We start from the raw sequence: 13540 nt of genomic DNA on the forward strand, positions 1-13540 counted from the left end.
TCGTCTTCATCTACATCCTCTTCCGTTTCCATAAATATTGTCCTCAAGTGAATCGCCCTTGTATAGACCCTCTATATACTCCTTCCTTGCTTAGAACTGGGTTTCCATCTGAGCTCTTGATATTCATACAAGTGGCTCTCTTTTCTCCAAAGGTCTCTTTAATTTTCCTGTAGGCAGTATCTATCTTACCCCTAGTGAGATAAGCCTCTACATCCTTATATTTGTCCTCTAGCCATGCCTGCTTAGCCATTTTGCACTTCCTGTCGATCTCATTTTTGAGATGTTTATATTCCTTTTTGCCTGCAGGAAGGAGGCATACAGTATTATATTGTATTATTCATGATACGTAACTAATTCTTTTACTAGGAACCTGTCTATGGTCGTTTGTTTCTGTCAATGCTTCAACACTTTGCGAAAATGTGGCACAGTTTTATCGTCAAATAAATTTGAAGCGGTTGTATCCACTGCTTTATGGGGGTGATGATTTTCAATGTATAATGCAAATGATTCCCATACTTTCAACATTTTTCTTATTGTACCAGAATATTGCTGCTTTGCTGTTACCACCTCTTCCTCCTCTGAAGAACTCCACAGCATGAGTTCCTGCTGTGAAACACACTGCAACTCCATAAGCTCTTCAGTGGTCATTTCTTGTCTGTGATTTTCCGCAAGGTCATCAATATCATTGTTATCCACTTCTAGTCCCATGCTCTTGGCCAATGGCACAATCTCATTGGCTACAGGCTCCACAGGTACTGACTCGTGACTCATATGCCTCAGAGTTATTCAACAATGCACTCTGACCAAAGTTTCTTCCAAGCAGAAGGGAGAGTTCTCTTGGTAACACCTTCCTACACCTTTTCAATCATCTCGGCACAGACAACAATGTGTGTCTGAGAGAGAGATTGGTAGCTCCAGTCAACTCAAAGCAGTGTTTGAAGAGTGCTTTAGTGTCGAGCTTCTTAAAGTTAGAAATAATCTACTAGTAATGGAGTGGTGTTGGGAGGCAGAAATAGGATTTTAATGAATTGAAATTCTTCAAGGAGGTGGTCTTGTAGGCCTGGAGAATGGGTAGGAGTGTTGTCCATAACAAGCAAGACATGCAGTGACAGATTCATCTCAAGGAAATATTTTTTCACCGGAGGATCAAACAGTTCATTGATCCATTCACAAAAATGATCATGTGTCACCCTAGCCTTGTTGCTAGACATCTGTATCACATTTAACCTGCTGTTCTGGACATCTTGAAGGCTCATAGAGTTTCTAAATGGTAAACAAGCAAATTTCAGCTTGCATTTGCACAGAATAGCAGTGTGAGACGCCCTTTCATTGGCTTGTGACTGGGCATTGCATTCTTTTCTGCTTCAGTAAGGGTACACTTCACCTTCTTTTTCCAGAACAGACCCATCTTACCACAATCAAAAATCCGTTGCTGCAGATAACCCTTGGTTGGAATCTATGAGCAGCTTGAAGTTGCTGACGAAGTTCTGTGCTGCCTTTGTGTTGGAGCTGGCTGCTTCACCATGCCTCCAATGCTGTGGGGGCCGGTTCTTCCCTTAAAGTTCTCAAACCATGCATACCTTCCCTTAATCACTGCTTCAGCCACTGATGATCCTGGTGTCGTCTTAACAGGGTTGGTGAAAATCATTTTTGCTTTCTTGCAAATAATGTTCTCATTAATAGTGTCACCTTGCAATTGCTTTTAATTTAGCCATATAAGAAACAACCTTTCGACATCGTCTAGAATGAAACTTCCTGGCAGATTAAAACTGTGTGCCAGGCTGAGACTTGAACTCGGGACCTTTGCCGTTCGCGGGCAAGTGCTCTACCAACTGAGCTACCCAAGCACGACTCACGCCCCGTTCTCACAGCTTCACTTCTGCCAGTACCTCGTCTCCTACCTTCCAAACTTTACAGAAGCTCTCCTGCGAACCTTGCAGAACCAGCACCCCTGAAAGAAAGGATATTGCGGGGACATGGCTTAGCCACAGCCTGGAGAATGTTTCCAGAATGAGATTTTCACTCTGAAGTGGAGTGTGCGCTGATATGAAACTTCCTGGCAGATTAAAACTGTGTGCCAGGCCGAGACTCGAACTCGGGACCTTTGCCTTTCGCGGGCAAGTGCTCTACCAACTGAGCTGCCCAAGCATGACTCACGCCCAGTCCTCACAGCTTTACTTCTGCCAGTACCTCGTCTCCTACCTTCCAAACTTTACAGAAGCTCTCCTGTGAACCAGGAATATGAAACCATTGTTTAGATACTCTTGTCACTCCCTTTGAAGCGTATATCTCCTTATTCCTGTCCTTGTTCTTGAGGATAGTGCAAATAGTTGTAGACCGATTGTATGTGCATGCTAAATTAACAACACTCACACCATGTTTGTGTTTTTTCAATAATTTTATGTTTCATTTCTAAGGTAATTTTCTTTCTCTTATGGTAGTTTATAGAAAATTTGCACACATAAATACACTGTGTGAATACAAGTTTAGGAAAATGTGTGCTCACAAGCTGAGCAAAAGGGTGCTAAACCCAGTCTGCAGTATGTACTAAAGACATCGTTCATATGCTGCTGCCGACAATGAAAGGTGTTCATATTGTTGAACGTTTCCCCTGCCACATGCGAGTGGCTGGTGATGTCGCACTAAATTGTTGTCACTCACTATGCGAAACATCACTTGTGGAGTGATTTTTTTTTTTTCCTTCACATTATGCGAGGTGCTCATTAAGTGAGATTCCACTGTACTTACAAAAGTGTGTAAGACATTGTGGACTGCCCAGTGTCATTGACCCCCCCTCCCCCACTCTTCCAGTTCCTTCCCAGTTCAGCAGAAAAATCCAAAACCTAATTACAAACTGATGCACATGAAATTTAATTTGGATTCAAACTAGCCATCAGAATTAAAACATGGGTCAAGATTCGAAAAGGCAGGTTCTTTTGAAGTGAAGTGTGGCAGGAGGAGGAAAGCAATTGATCCAACATCTGTAGAAGATGTGGCCACAGCATTGCAGGACAGGGTCGAGCAGTGGTGTGCAAATGTGCAGTGTATAGGAAAAGGAAATTGCCCGAACATTGGACATGCCTGTGAGCACAGTGCATAAAATGCTATGAAACATCCTGCATTGCTATCCATATAAAATCACCTGTGTTCAGTAGTTGTTTCCTGCTAACCTGCCAGTAAACAAAGTGTTTGCTCTAGAATGGTTTAGTGCTCCACTGTGAGTGTAGCTGAGTTGATGGCATGCATTGCACATTGTATCCTGAATGTAACCCCTGAGACGCTCTGATCTGTAGTGGAACATGCTGTTTCTCAGTTTCAACTTGGGGCAGAAAATAGCGAACAGCGTACTGAATGTATCTTGCGCCAATCTCATGACAATTAGAAACCAATGTTAATTTGCTTTTTATGCAGTTTTTGGTCCCAGGACCATGAAAAACTGATGTCATTTTGCTTTTTTGCTGTTTTTGGCCTCACGACAATTAAAAACTGAGTTTTCCACCTGATGTGATATGACCTTGGTGGATGGGCTTACGTAACAGTGCTATAACTGGTTGCTGCTGAATTTGTGCAGTCATGCACGGCATGGATGGTGTAATGTGAAATTCAAACCATAGCTGTCATATTGTAATTCATGTGTCATTTGTAATTGCCCCCATTTACATTAAGACACTTACACTGCCATCTCATGGTAAAATTTTCATTTTTTTTCCCCCCAAAGACTTCTCCTTTGCGTTAAGAATATGCTGTTCAAACCTGGCTTCATTCTGAGCAGAGGTTTTCTTTCTACACCATTTTAAAACTGGAACTTTAGTTATAGGCACCCTGTATATTAACAACGATTCAAGTTTTCAAGCATTATTAGTATTGTCTGTGTATATATGTATGTAATTTGATAAATGATCCTTTTTGTTTTCTTGTTTCAGATGTCATTGCATATGTGGAAGTGCGGTCTGGTGGTGATAACAGATCTATGGGAGTCAAAGATCAGTTACAGAGGCTTGGTGCAGTAGTTTCAGACACATTTTCAGATGAAGTACGTAAATTCTTATTATAAGGTGGCGATGTTTGTTTACCATTTTGTAAAGCAGTTAAAAAACCAGACTATGTAATGTGGTTTTGCATCATCACAAAAGCTGGATAGCACATGGCTATTTGTCTTGAGTTTGTGAAACATGATAAGACCACCATATTTTCTGTGTGTTTTACTAATTTTCTTTTCAAAATGCATCAGTGTCTTCCAAACTATTTTAGACTGTAAATTTGAGTAGAAACTTTCATCAGTTTAAGTTCTTTGTTGTTATTTCTACCTATTACAGAGACAGTCTGTAAAAGGAAGCTGTCAAAATAACTACTCAGCACAGCAAACTGGATGCTTTAGAGTCATGTGAAGATCACAGACACACTTTACAGAACTGGATGAATCATTACAAACGTGATCCACCACCCCCTGATTCACCCACATGACATACCTGAGGAAAACAAGAGAGACGGGGTCTTACAGTGAATTGATGACTGTTGTTCTGCAGTCTGGGACAGATGGGTGAGACAGGAAAGGTTCAAGTCTTGACCATCAGAAATGAACCTAGCAGCCTTTCAGATAGATAGAGCAGAGGTTCGGCAAACATTTAAAGCAAATAGAAAGAAGTTATGGCAAAAATTTTTAAATTTGATAGATTGTTCCACTGTGTCCACAAGAGTATGAGAGTCAGTTGGGGTTGATTTGGAAAGTAAGGATACAAGTACATTAGTTGCCATTCAGTGATCAGTGCCTTTGTTTCTATCCAAGAAATAAATTTCAGTCAACCTATACAGTTTTAATTTAATCACAGCCTGTCCAACAGGCTATGAGCCCAGAGAAAATGTGTTAATTTACTATAGAAGTTTTTATTTTCTTCACGTCAATCAAGGCTCCAGAGTGCGTTCAGTTATATTGAGGGTTTTACTTAGAAAATGAAAGGGTAAGAGATGGAATGAACAAAGCTTTTCAGTCTCCAAAAATTTCATGGAGTTACTTTTTAGCTATGGAAGTATCAAGTAGAATGTACCTTTTGAACCGAGAAATTGCTAGACATTGTTCACGGAAGTAAAGTAAGGCCGATTGAAGGTACAGATGCACAGAACTACTTGTGGGATGAGTTTAATGCAAAAACAATGCCTTTTATTTTGTCTGGTATGGAACTGTCATGCCGTGTGCTACAACAAATGGTATGTGGAATTGATTTAAGACAATTCATGAGCAGCGAGTGTTGAAACAATAGTTCTTCAAATATAAGATGTTGTCCTGTCATGCTATTGCACAACATAACATTAGCACAGCCTCTTGCAGGTGTTGGTGAATAGTAGACAAGATTGCCAAAATTTTAGGTGGACTTCCATCAAAATATGATTGATTTGTTACAGCTTGGGACTTGGGTGACGAAAGCAGGCAGACTTATGGCAATTTAACAGCAAGGTCACTGAAAGAAGAGAAATGTTTGTCACAGATTGAAGAAATAGCAGCAGCATTTGCAGCTCTAGGTGGTAGCCACAAAAGGGACCAAGGTCAGGGTCAATGTTTCCAAAGTAATTTAAGCGAACAAAAAGAGTATTGAGTACTGTTATTGTCATAAGAAAAGTCATTATAAGACTGAGTATAAGTAAAGAATGACAAAATTGTCAAGAGAAAGTCAAGACCCAAACATCAAGCTGTGGGTGCAGAATCAGGAATATTTGGCTACAAATTGTGATAATGTTTGATTTGCTGATAGCACTGCATCAAAACATGTGACCTCACACAAGGAATGGTTTTTAATTCTTAAACCAGTAGGGGAAGTTTGAAATTCCTGTTCACATTGGAGATAATTCAGTTGTCTGTGCGATGGTATTGGACCAGTGAAGTTAAATGCACTAGTAAATAGTGTATGGGAACCTTGTCCACTGGGGGAGACATAGTATGTATTTGGTCTGAAAAAATAAAAATATCTCTTTTCAGTAGGAACAGTAGCTAGTAAAAGTTTAGAAGCCACATGCAACAGTAATAAGATTGAGGTATTTAGAGAGAGGCTAGTGGCGAGTGATTTAAAAACAGAAAATCAATGTTACAGAATGTTATTTTGTATGGGGAAAATGTGGAACAAGCAAGAAAATTTGAGATTGGGACACGAGAATTTGAAGAAAATGGCTGACCGTGGTTTTTATTCCAGAAATAAAATCAAATGCTTTAAGTAAGTACTTCTTATGTCAGTATAGTAAACTGCATAGGAAGGGATTTCGATCAAGTTTTCAGACTCGTGCCTGTGGTCCAGGAGAATTTATTCATGCTTATGTATGTGGAAGGATGCCATACACATAGTTATATGGTGCTAACCATTTTGTTATTTTCGAAGATGACAGTATTTCATATAGGTTTGTGTTCTTTCATAAGAACATAAGTGACGCCACTTATGTGTTCATAGAGTTTCAACAGTTGGTGGGATGGCAATCAAGGAATAAGCTTAAAGTTATTGGGACTGCTAATGGGACAGAATTTGATAATGATCAACTTCATTCATCTCAAGGAGACTGGTATTGTCCATGAAAGCATACACAACAGAGCAGAATGGTAAAGTTGAACATGAAATCAGATCGGTAGTGGAAAGTGCTCACAGAATGCATCTTGATTCTGGTCAAGATGACAGTGTATACACTGCATCACTGTTCGTGAAAGCCTAATTGTAATGAGGTGCCTTAAGAGAAATCAACATTAAAGTATATGAGGAGAGCTAGTGCGGAATGTTTTATGCCTACTCCCAAATGGTTATGATCCAAATTTCAAAGTAAATTGAGGATGATGGTAATGGTTGCTTACAATGGTTACAGTAACAATTATAGGCTGTATGGTCGGGTAACAAAGAAGAAAACTGTTTCACGAGGCTTGGTTTTCAATGGAAATGTTAAAATGTGTCCTACAGAACTCAGGCCAAACAACATTATATATGAGTGCAAGCTCCTGACGGAAGCAGAGGGAAAAGAAGTTCAATGACCTTTTCAAAATGAAGAGGATTTTCTGCAAGATCGAGGACTCTGTGCTACTGAGAGGTGGGTCAGTTAGGGATGGTTCAAAGAAATTGTTATGAACTTTGCCCTCCAGTTTGTTTCTAAACTTTCATGGCTTATGCAGCAGTATTTGACGAGCTGCACATTGTCAGGGAGGTGATGACATCTGGAAACTCTGAGAAGTGGTGCACAGTAATGAAAGATGAAATGTCTTCATTGTTGATAAATAAGACCCAGAATTTAGTGGATCTATCTCCAGATTGCCAGACTTGATTGTAGGTGGATTCACAAAATGAAATGTAAACCAGATGGTAGCTTAATGAGGTATAAATCTAGAATATTTGCAGAAGGGTATTCTCAGAAATATGGACTTGATTATGGAGAAACTTTTTCCCCTGTTGTTCAGTATGAATTAACTTGTATTCTTTGGCTTTGGCAGGATTGTATGATATGGACAGGAAGCAGTTTGTTGTGGAAACCGCTTTTCTCAATGGTGATTTGCGAGATGATTTATTCATGAAACAGCCTGAAGGTTTCATTAGTGAAAATGCAAATTTAGTTTGCAAATTAAACAAAAGCCTTTATGGACTGAAGCAGACTCCTCGGTGCTGAAATCAAAAATTTGTTCAGTTTATTAATTTTTTTAAATTTCAAATAGCTTAATTCAGATGACTGTGTTTCATGCTCAAGTTGATGGCCAAAAAGTATTTTTGGCTTTTTGCTATATAAATGCATTAATTATAAGTAAATCCATAGCAACTATAAATAAAATACTTGAAGAAATCAAAACTCATTTTGAAATTGTGGCTGACAAACTCACTCACTATGTAGGATTGGCAATCAAGCAAGACAGTGAAAGTAAAGAACTGTTTATCTGCTAAGAGGGCAGCAATTAGTTGCCCCTTAGTAAAATTGAGCATAAATAACTGCAAGTCATACACAACACTCACTGATTGCAGTTTAAACTTGCATTTAGGACAGTACACAGTAAATGATGATAAGAATCTATGGAAAATGTTCTATTTCATGAGGCTGTAGGTGGTTTGATGTTTGCTGCCACAGTGACAAGACATGATATAATGTTTTCTGCCAGTCAAGCAAGTTGTTTCCTTAACAATGCTGCACATGAGTGTAGAACTGCTGTTAAATGCAGCCCAAAGTATCTTCAGGGTACAAGAGACAATGGTGCTATATATACAGTGGTAATAAACTTAAACTTCTTGTGTGACCAGGTGTTGATTTTGCTAGAGATTTTGATACTTGTCAGTGTACTGACTGGGGGACCTATTACATGGACATCGTGCGGGCAAAATGTGTTGCCAGATCTGTGACGGTATGTTGCAGCGTCTGGAAAAATTGCTGAAATCACCTGGCTTTGTACATTCTTACAGGGGCTTGGAGTTAATATAGAGCAACCAGCACCACTCTCTGTGGACAACAAAAGTGCATTTCAAGTAATGAGAAACAAGCAACATTCAAAAGGACTAAACATATCGATACAAAGCTCCATTATGCTTCTGAAAAAATAAATGATGGTTCTGTTCTTATCTCTTACGTTAAATTAGAAGGTTAGTTGGCAGACAAATTCACAAAACCACTATCAAAAGAAAAGTTGTAGACTAGTCGTAAATCATCATCAATTGTGTCTCTGAAACAACACGAGTGGGAGTGTTGAATAGCATAGCTTTTAATACTGTTTACTTGTGCGTGCGTGTGTGCTTGCACGCATGCGTGCAATATAATGTGTTTGTACATCTCGGGTTTTATTATCGTTGCTCCTTCTGACCACCACACAATCTTTTATTCCTTTAGACACATTTGCATCATTTTTTACTAAATGTTCTGTGTCTTGAGCTTTAATTGCCTTCATTTTTATCCAAGAAATAAATCTCATTTTTCATATGCTGTTGAAATTTATTTACAGCCTGTCCAACAGCTTAACCACCCTTTCTTCTTATGAGAGCTAAAATTGGCCCCATTTATAGTGAAGAACACATTTCCTCACTCTAAGAGTATTCTTTGTCACATACTGCTGCAGCTGCGTGCCAATTACAATATCTTTGTAACTGACGTTTCACTGAGTCGAGTAATGGGTCATATTGTCTAGTTGTAGGTTTCTTTTAGAAACAAAACCTCACAGGTGCTTTTTTTGTAAACCCAAGAGAAAGTGTACAACAATAGATGGAGGAGAAGTATCTAAACATTTTTTTACAACTGGGGATGCTATTGGCTGCTTCTTGCTTTTTAGGGTCCTTCTCTGATGATCAATATTAAAGACATATTGGGAATTACCTTCTAAGGTCATTTTATTGTGTATAATATCCCCTTCTGTAAAATAGTTTGTGTTATTCTTTTTGTCATTGGTTTAGAAATTATTTTGTCCACAGTAAAGAGACATGTTGCATGTTCCTCTTGTTGTTGTTGTTGTGGTCTTCGGTCTGGAGACTGGTTTGATGCAGCTCTCCACACTACTCTATCCTGTGCAAGCCTCTTCGTTCCTGAATAACTACTGCAACCTACATCCTTCTGAACCTGATGTTCCTCATATATTTTAATCTTTTACTCATCCTTTAGTATTGGAATCTCTTCTTGTCAACTTCAAGTGATGCTCGAGAAGTTGGAAGAACAAGGGAAAATGTTACACTACCCCTTCTTATTTGTGCCCAAATACAACAACTCAGTGTCTTAACACTGACAAAATCACACAAATCAGGAAGCCGTTTTGGTAACCCAGAATCTTTCTCGCAAACTGCGTATTAAAATACTTCAGTAGACTGTTGCATATTAAAAAAAAAAAAAAAAATATTGGTAGTATGAGATACTGTTCTTCAGCACTACAAACATTATACAGTTCAGTGCAAGGAGTGTGTTTGAAATATTTCTGACCTGTAACTGATGAAAGTTCATAAATGAACACACATGCAGCTGTATACAGCTGACTTTTTGTCCCCTGCCCTTCGCTTGAGTTAGTCATGACTGATTTTATGCTGCTCTTAATGCTAGTGTATCCTGTGCAAGCATCTTCATCTCTGCATAGCTATTACAACCTACATCTGTTCGAACCTGCTTACTGTAGTGAAGCCAACATTTCCCTTAACAATTTTTACTCCCCACGGTTTCTTCCATTACTACAGATGTGTTCAGAATATTAGACTAAATCTTTTTTTCCAAAACTTTACATTTATTACACATTTGCATCTACGTAAAGATTATATCCTGTTTGGCATAGTTTTTATTAACTTTTGACATGACATTTTAATATCATTGTCATGGTACCAGATTTCCTCTAGTTTCTCGGTGAGATCTTGTTTGGTGGATATTGTAAATTTCCTTAGTCTCTGTTTCACAATAGCCCATAAATTACAATTGGGTTCGTATCAGGGCTATTCCCTGGCCAGGGAAACGCTGTTAATTGCTTTTTTTCCAAGTTCTTGGAAACATTTTTACCTTTGTGGCAAGTTACCCCATCATGCATAAAAATGTCATCTTTATTAGGAAACCACTCATGTATTTGGGGGAAAAAGTTACTTTTCAAGGATATCCTTATATTGTTCTTGCCCCATTGTCCCTTCAACAGTGTGTAATCTACCAGAGCCTTTCGCAGACATCACACTCCAGACCATAACGGAAGTTGGATGCTTCTTACATTGCTACACATGCTTAGCTTTGAACTGTTCTCCACGTCTTTGCCGAACATACTGGCTGCTTGCTTCCATCACTGTGAATAGATTCATCACTGAAGTATACCTGAAGCATGTGTACAAAATTGCTAGTTAGAAAAGTTGGGAATAGTTGCATAGGAGACTTCAACAGTCCCAAAATTCAAATGTGCATTTATTCTTTATCAATAAAACATCACAATATCAAGCCAAAACTCCTAACTTTAGAGATCAGACCCACTTAATTTACCGTATCATTGCACGTATCTTAGCCCAGTCCTCACTTGTCCACTCCTGATGTTGTTTAGTTCACTGCAGTCTTTTGGTTTTCATGCCAGGTGTGATTTTCTGCTTTTTACTTGGTCGGCATGCCTTTAAACCACATTCAAAAAGCCGCCTCTCACTTTTACAGGTGAAACTTCAGTACCCAAACCTTTCAGCTGATGGCTCATGTCTGTAGAAGTATGTTTACGGTTCATTGTTGCTATATTTGTAAGTCTTCTGATTGTTCTAGAACTGATTTTTCTTTTACGTCATTTTCCTTTCCTGTTTGACTTGTGTTAGCCACCTTTCTGCACTGAAAGTTTGATTCTGCTGACAATTGTCTGTGATATTCTCATTCTGTCAGCAATTTCTTGCTGTGTATAATGATTTTCAGCAAAAAGTGCTACCACAGCCGAAACTTTCCGAGGTGAAACATCTTTTGCCTTCTTCATAACCTCACTTTCTTTGGAAATTGCATGATTTATTCCTATAGCTAAAAACACGCAAGTTCACAAGATATATGATGGCTTGTTAATGTAGCAAGAACTTTATAAAATAAATAACAAGCTGAAGTACACCACAGAACCATAAAACATCACTGTAAACACAGTTTCACAGTATGTACACAGACAACCAGCACCAACATTATTTGGAGTGAAAATGACTAGTGTTACCAACTGTGAAAAATTCAGTGATCTGTGAGTTGCTTGGAGGGAAAATTTTGTGGCATCAATCAAACCATTAAAACAAATCAATTATTACACTTTTCTCTCCTATTTTTACACCAGAAAACATAAGAGTATAAAAATAATAGTGTGAACACCTTGAACTAATTTATGAGCCTAACATGTTGTCATAGGAGCAATGACATAATCTGTTACCAAAAAATCATCCATAAAATACTTCAAAATGGCCTAAGGCCGAAATTGTACAATCGTACAGGAAATAAAGAAAATGGCAGCTGAAGGCTTCAAGAAATCATTCAAAAAATTCATCGCAGCTGCCAACCCTACCACATTGAAAATTATCAAAAATAATCATTTAGTTTAATTATTTGAATACGACGGTAAATTAATGATTCCTTAATGCTTTAGGATATGCTCTTTCATCAAATCCTGTCTTGTAAACATGTTATGCGCGAATGTTGTCCATCCCTGACTACCCATCTAATCTTCAACATTCTTCTGTAGTACTACATTTCAAAATTTCCTGTTGTTTTCTTGTCTGTGCAGTCTATTATACATGTTTCAGTTCCATATAATACTCCACATGAATACTTTCTTTTTGTACTAGGTCTTAACGTATTTGTCTCTTTCAGAAAAGTTTTTCTTGCTATTGACAGTCTGCATCTTATATCCTATTTACTACTCTGTTATCAGTTATTTTGCTCCCCAAGTCCTAAAACTTGTCTACTAGTTTCAGCATCTCGTTTACTGATGTAAACTCCTCAGCGTCTCATGTCATAATTTGGCTATGCAATCTCTTCAGCATCTCATGACATAGAATATGCAATCTTGTTTTATTTATTTTCATTCTATAAACTTATCTTAAAGACATTACCCATTCCACTCAACTGGTTTTCCAAGTCCTGTGCCATTTCTGACAGATCTAAAATCTCATCAACAAACTTTATACCTTCAGAATTTTAATTGTTTTTCCAAACTTCTCTTTAGTTTCCTGCACTGCTTGCTCAGTGTACCGATGGAATAACACCAGAGACAGACTGTGACTCAGTCTCACATCCTCCTCAACTACAACTTTGCTTTTATGCCCTTTGATTAAATCACAGTCTCGCTGCTGCGTGAGTTGTAAAGAACCTTTCACTGCCTATATTTTACCTCCAGAATTTCCCTGGGAACATTCCAGTAAACACTGTCAAAATACTTGCTTCAGTGTATTTCAGAGATAAATCTAAGGGTGAACATTGCCTCACACATTTCTATACTTCTACGGAACCCAAACTGATCTTTCACGATGTGAGATTCCACCAGTTTTTCCCTTCTTCTGTAAAAATATGAAAGTATTTTGAACCCATGACTTTTTAAACTTTTGGTATGATAATATTCAAATCTCACAGTACCTGGCTTATTCAGAGTTGGAATTCCTGGCTTATTCAGAGTTGGAATTATTACATTCTTCTTTGTCTGGCAGTATATCTTGTATGTCAGATGGAACAGTTTTATCATAGTATGTTCTACCAAAGATATTAATAATTCTGAGGAAATGGTGTTTACTCCTGGTGTCTTATTTTGACTCATATCTTTCAATGCTCCAACAAATTCTTCTTACAGTGTCACATCCCAAGCTCACTTTCATCTTCTTCCCTTTCTTTGATACCAGGATCAAGTTTGTTTCCGTGTGTAGTCCCTCTGTATATTCATCCCAATTTTCAGCATTTCTTCTTTACTTGCCATCTGAGTTGTTGATGTTGTCACATCTACATCTACAGTTACATGGTTACACTGCAATTCACACTTAAGTGCCTGGCAGAGGGTTCATCGAAACCATTTTCATACTAATTCTCTACCATTTACTCTCGAGTGGCATGTGAGAAAAAGGAATACCAAATCTTTCCATTTCAGCTCTAATTTCTATTATTTTAT

The 13540-nt window shown here is 38.2% G+C and overlaps 1 protein-coding gene across 3 annotated transcripts in view; it reads left to right on the forward strand.

Moving 5' to 3' along the window:
• Positions 1-13540, forward strand: part of LOC126481536 (uncharacterized) — a 245530-nt gene that overhangs the window by 96558 nt on the left and 135432 nt on the right. For all 3 annotated transcript variants that reach the window (XM_050105346.1, XM_050105345.1, XM_050105347.1), the window contains one exon: positions 3924-4033. In XM_050105346.1, coding sequence (XP_049961303.1) covers positions 3924-4033 — 110 coding nt within the window. The remainder of the gene's footprint in view (positions 1-3923; positions 4034-13540) is intronic.

Source organism: Schistocerca serialis, chromosome 5, assembly GCF_023864345.2.
Source record: "Schistocerca serialis cubense isolate TAMUIC-IGC-003099 chromosome 5, iqSchSeri2.2, whole genome shotgun sequence".
In the NCBI taxonomy this organism is placed as follows: Eukaryota; Metazoa; Arthropoda; class Insecta; order Orthoptera; family Acrididae; genus Schistocerca; species Schistocerca serialis.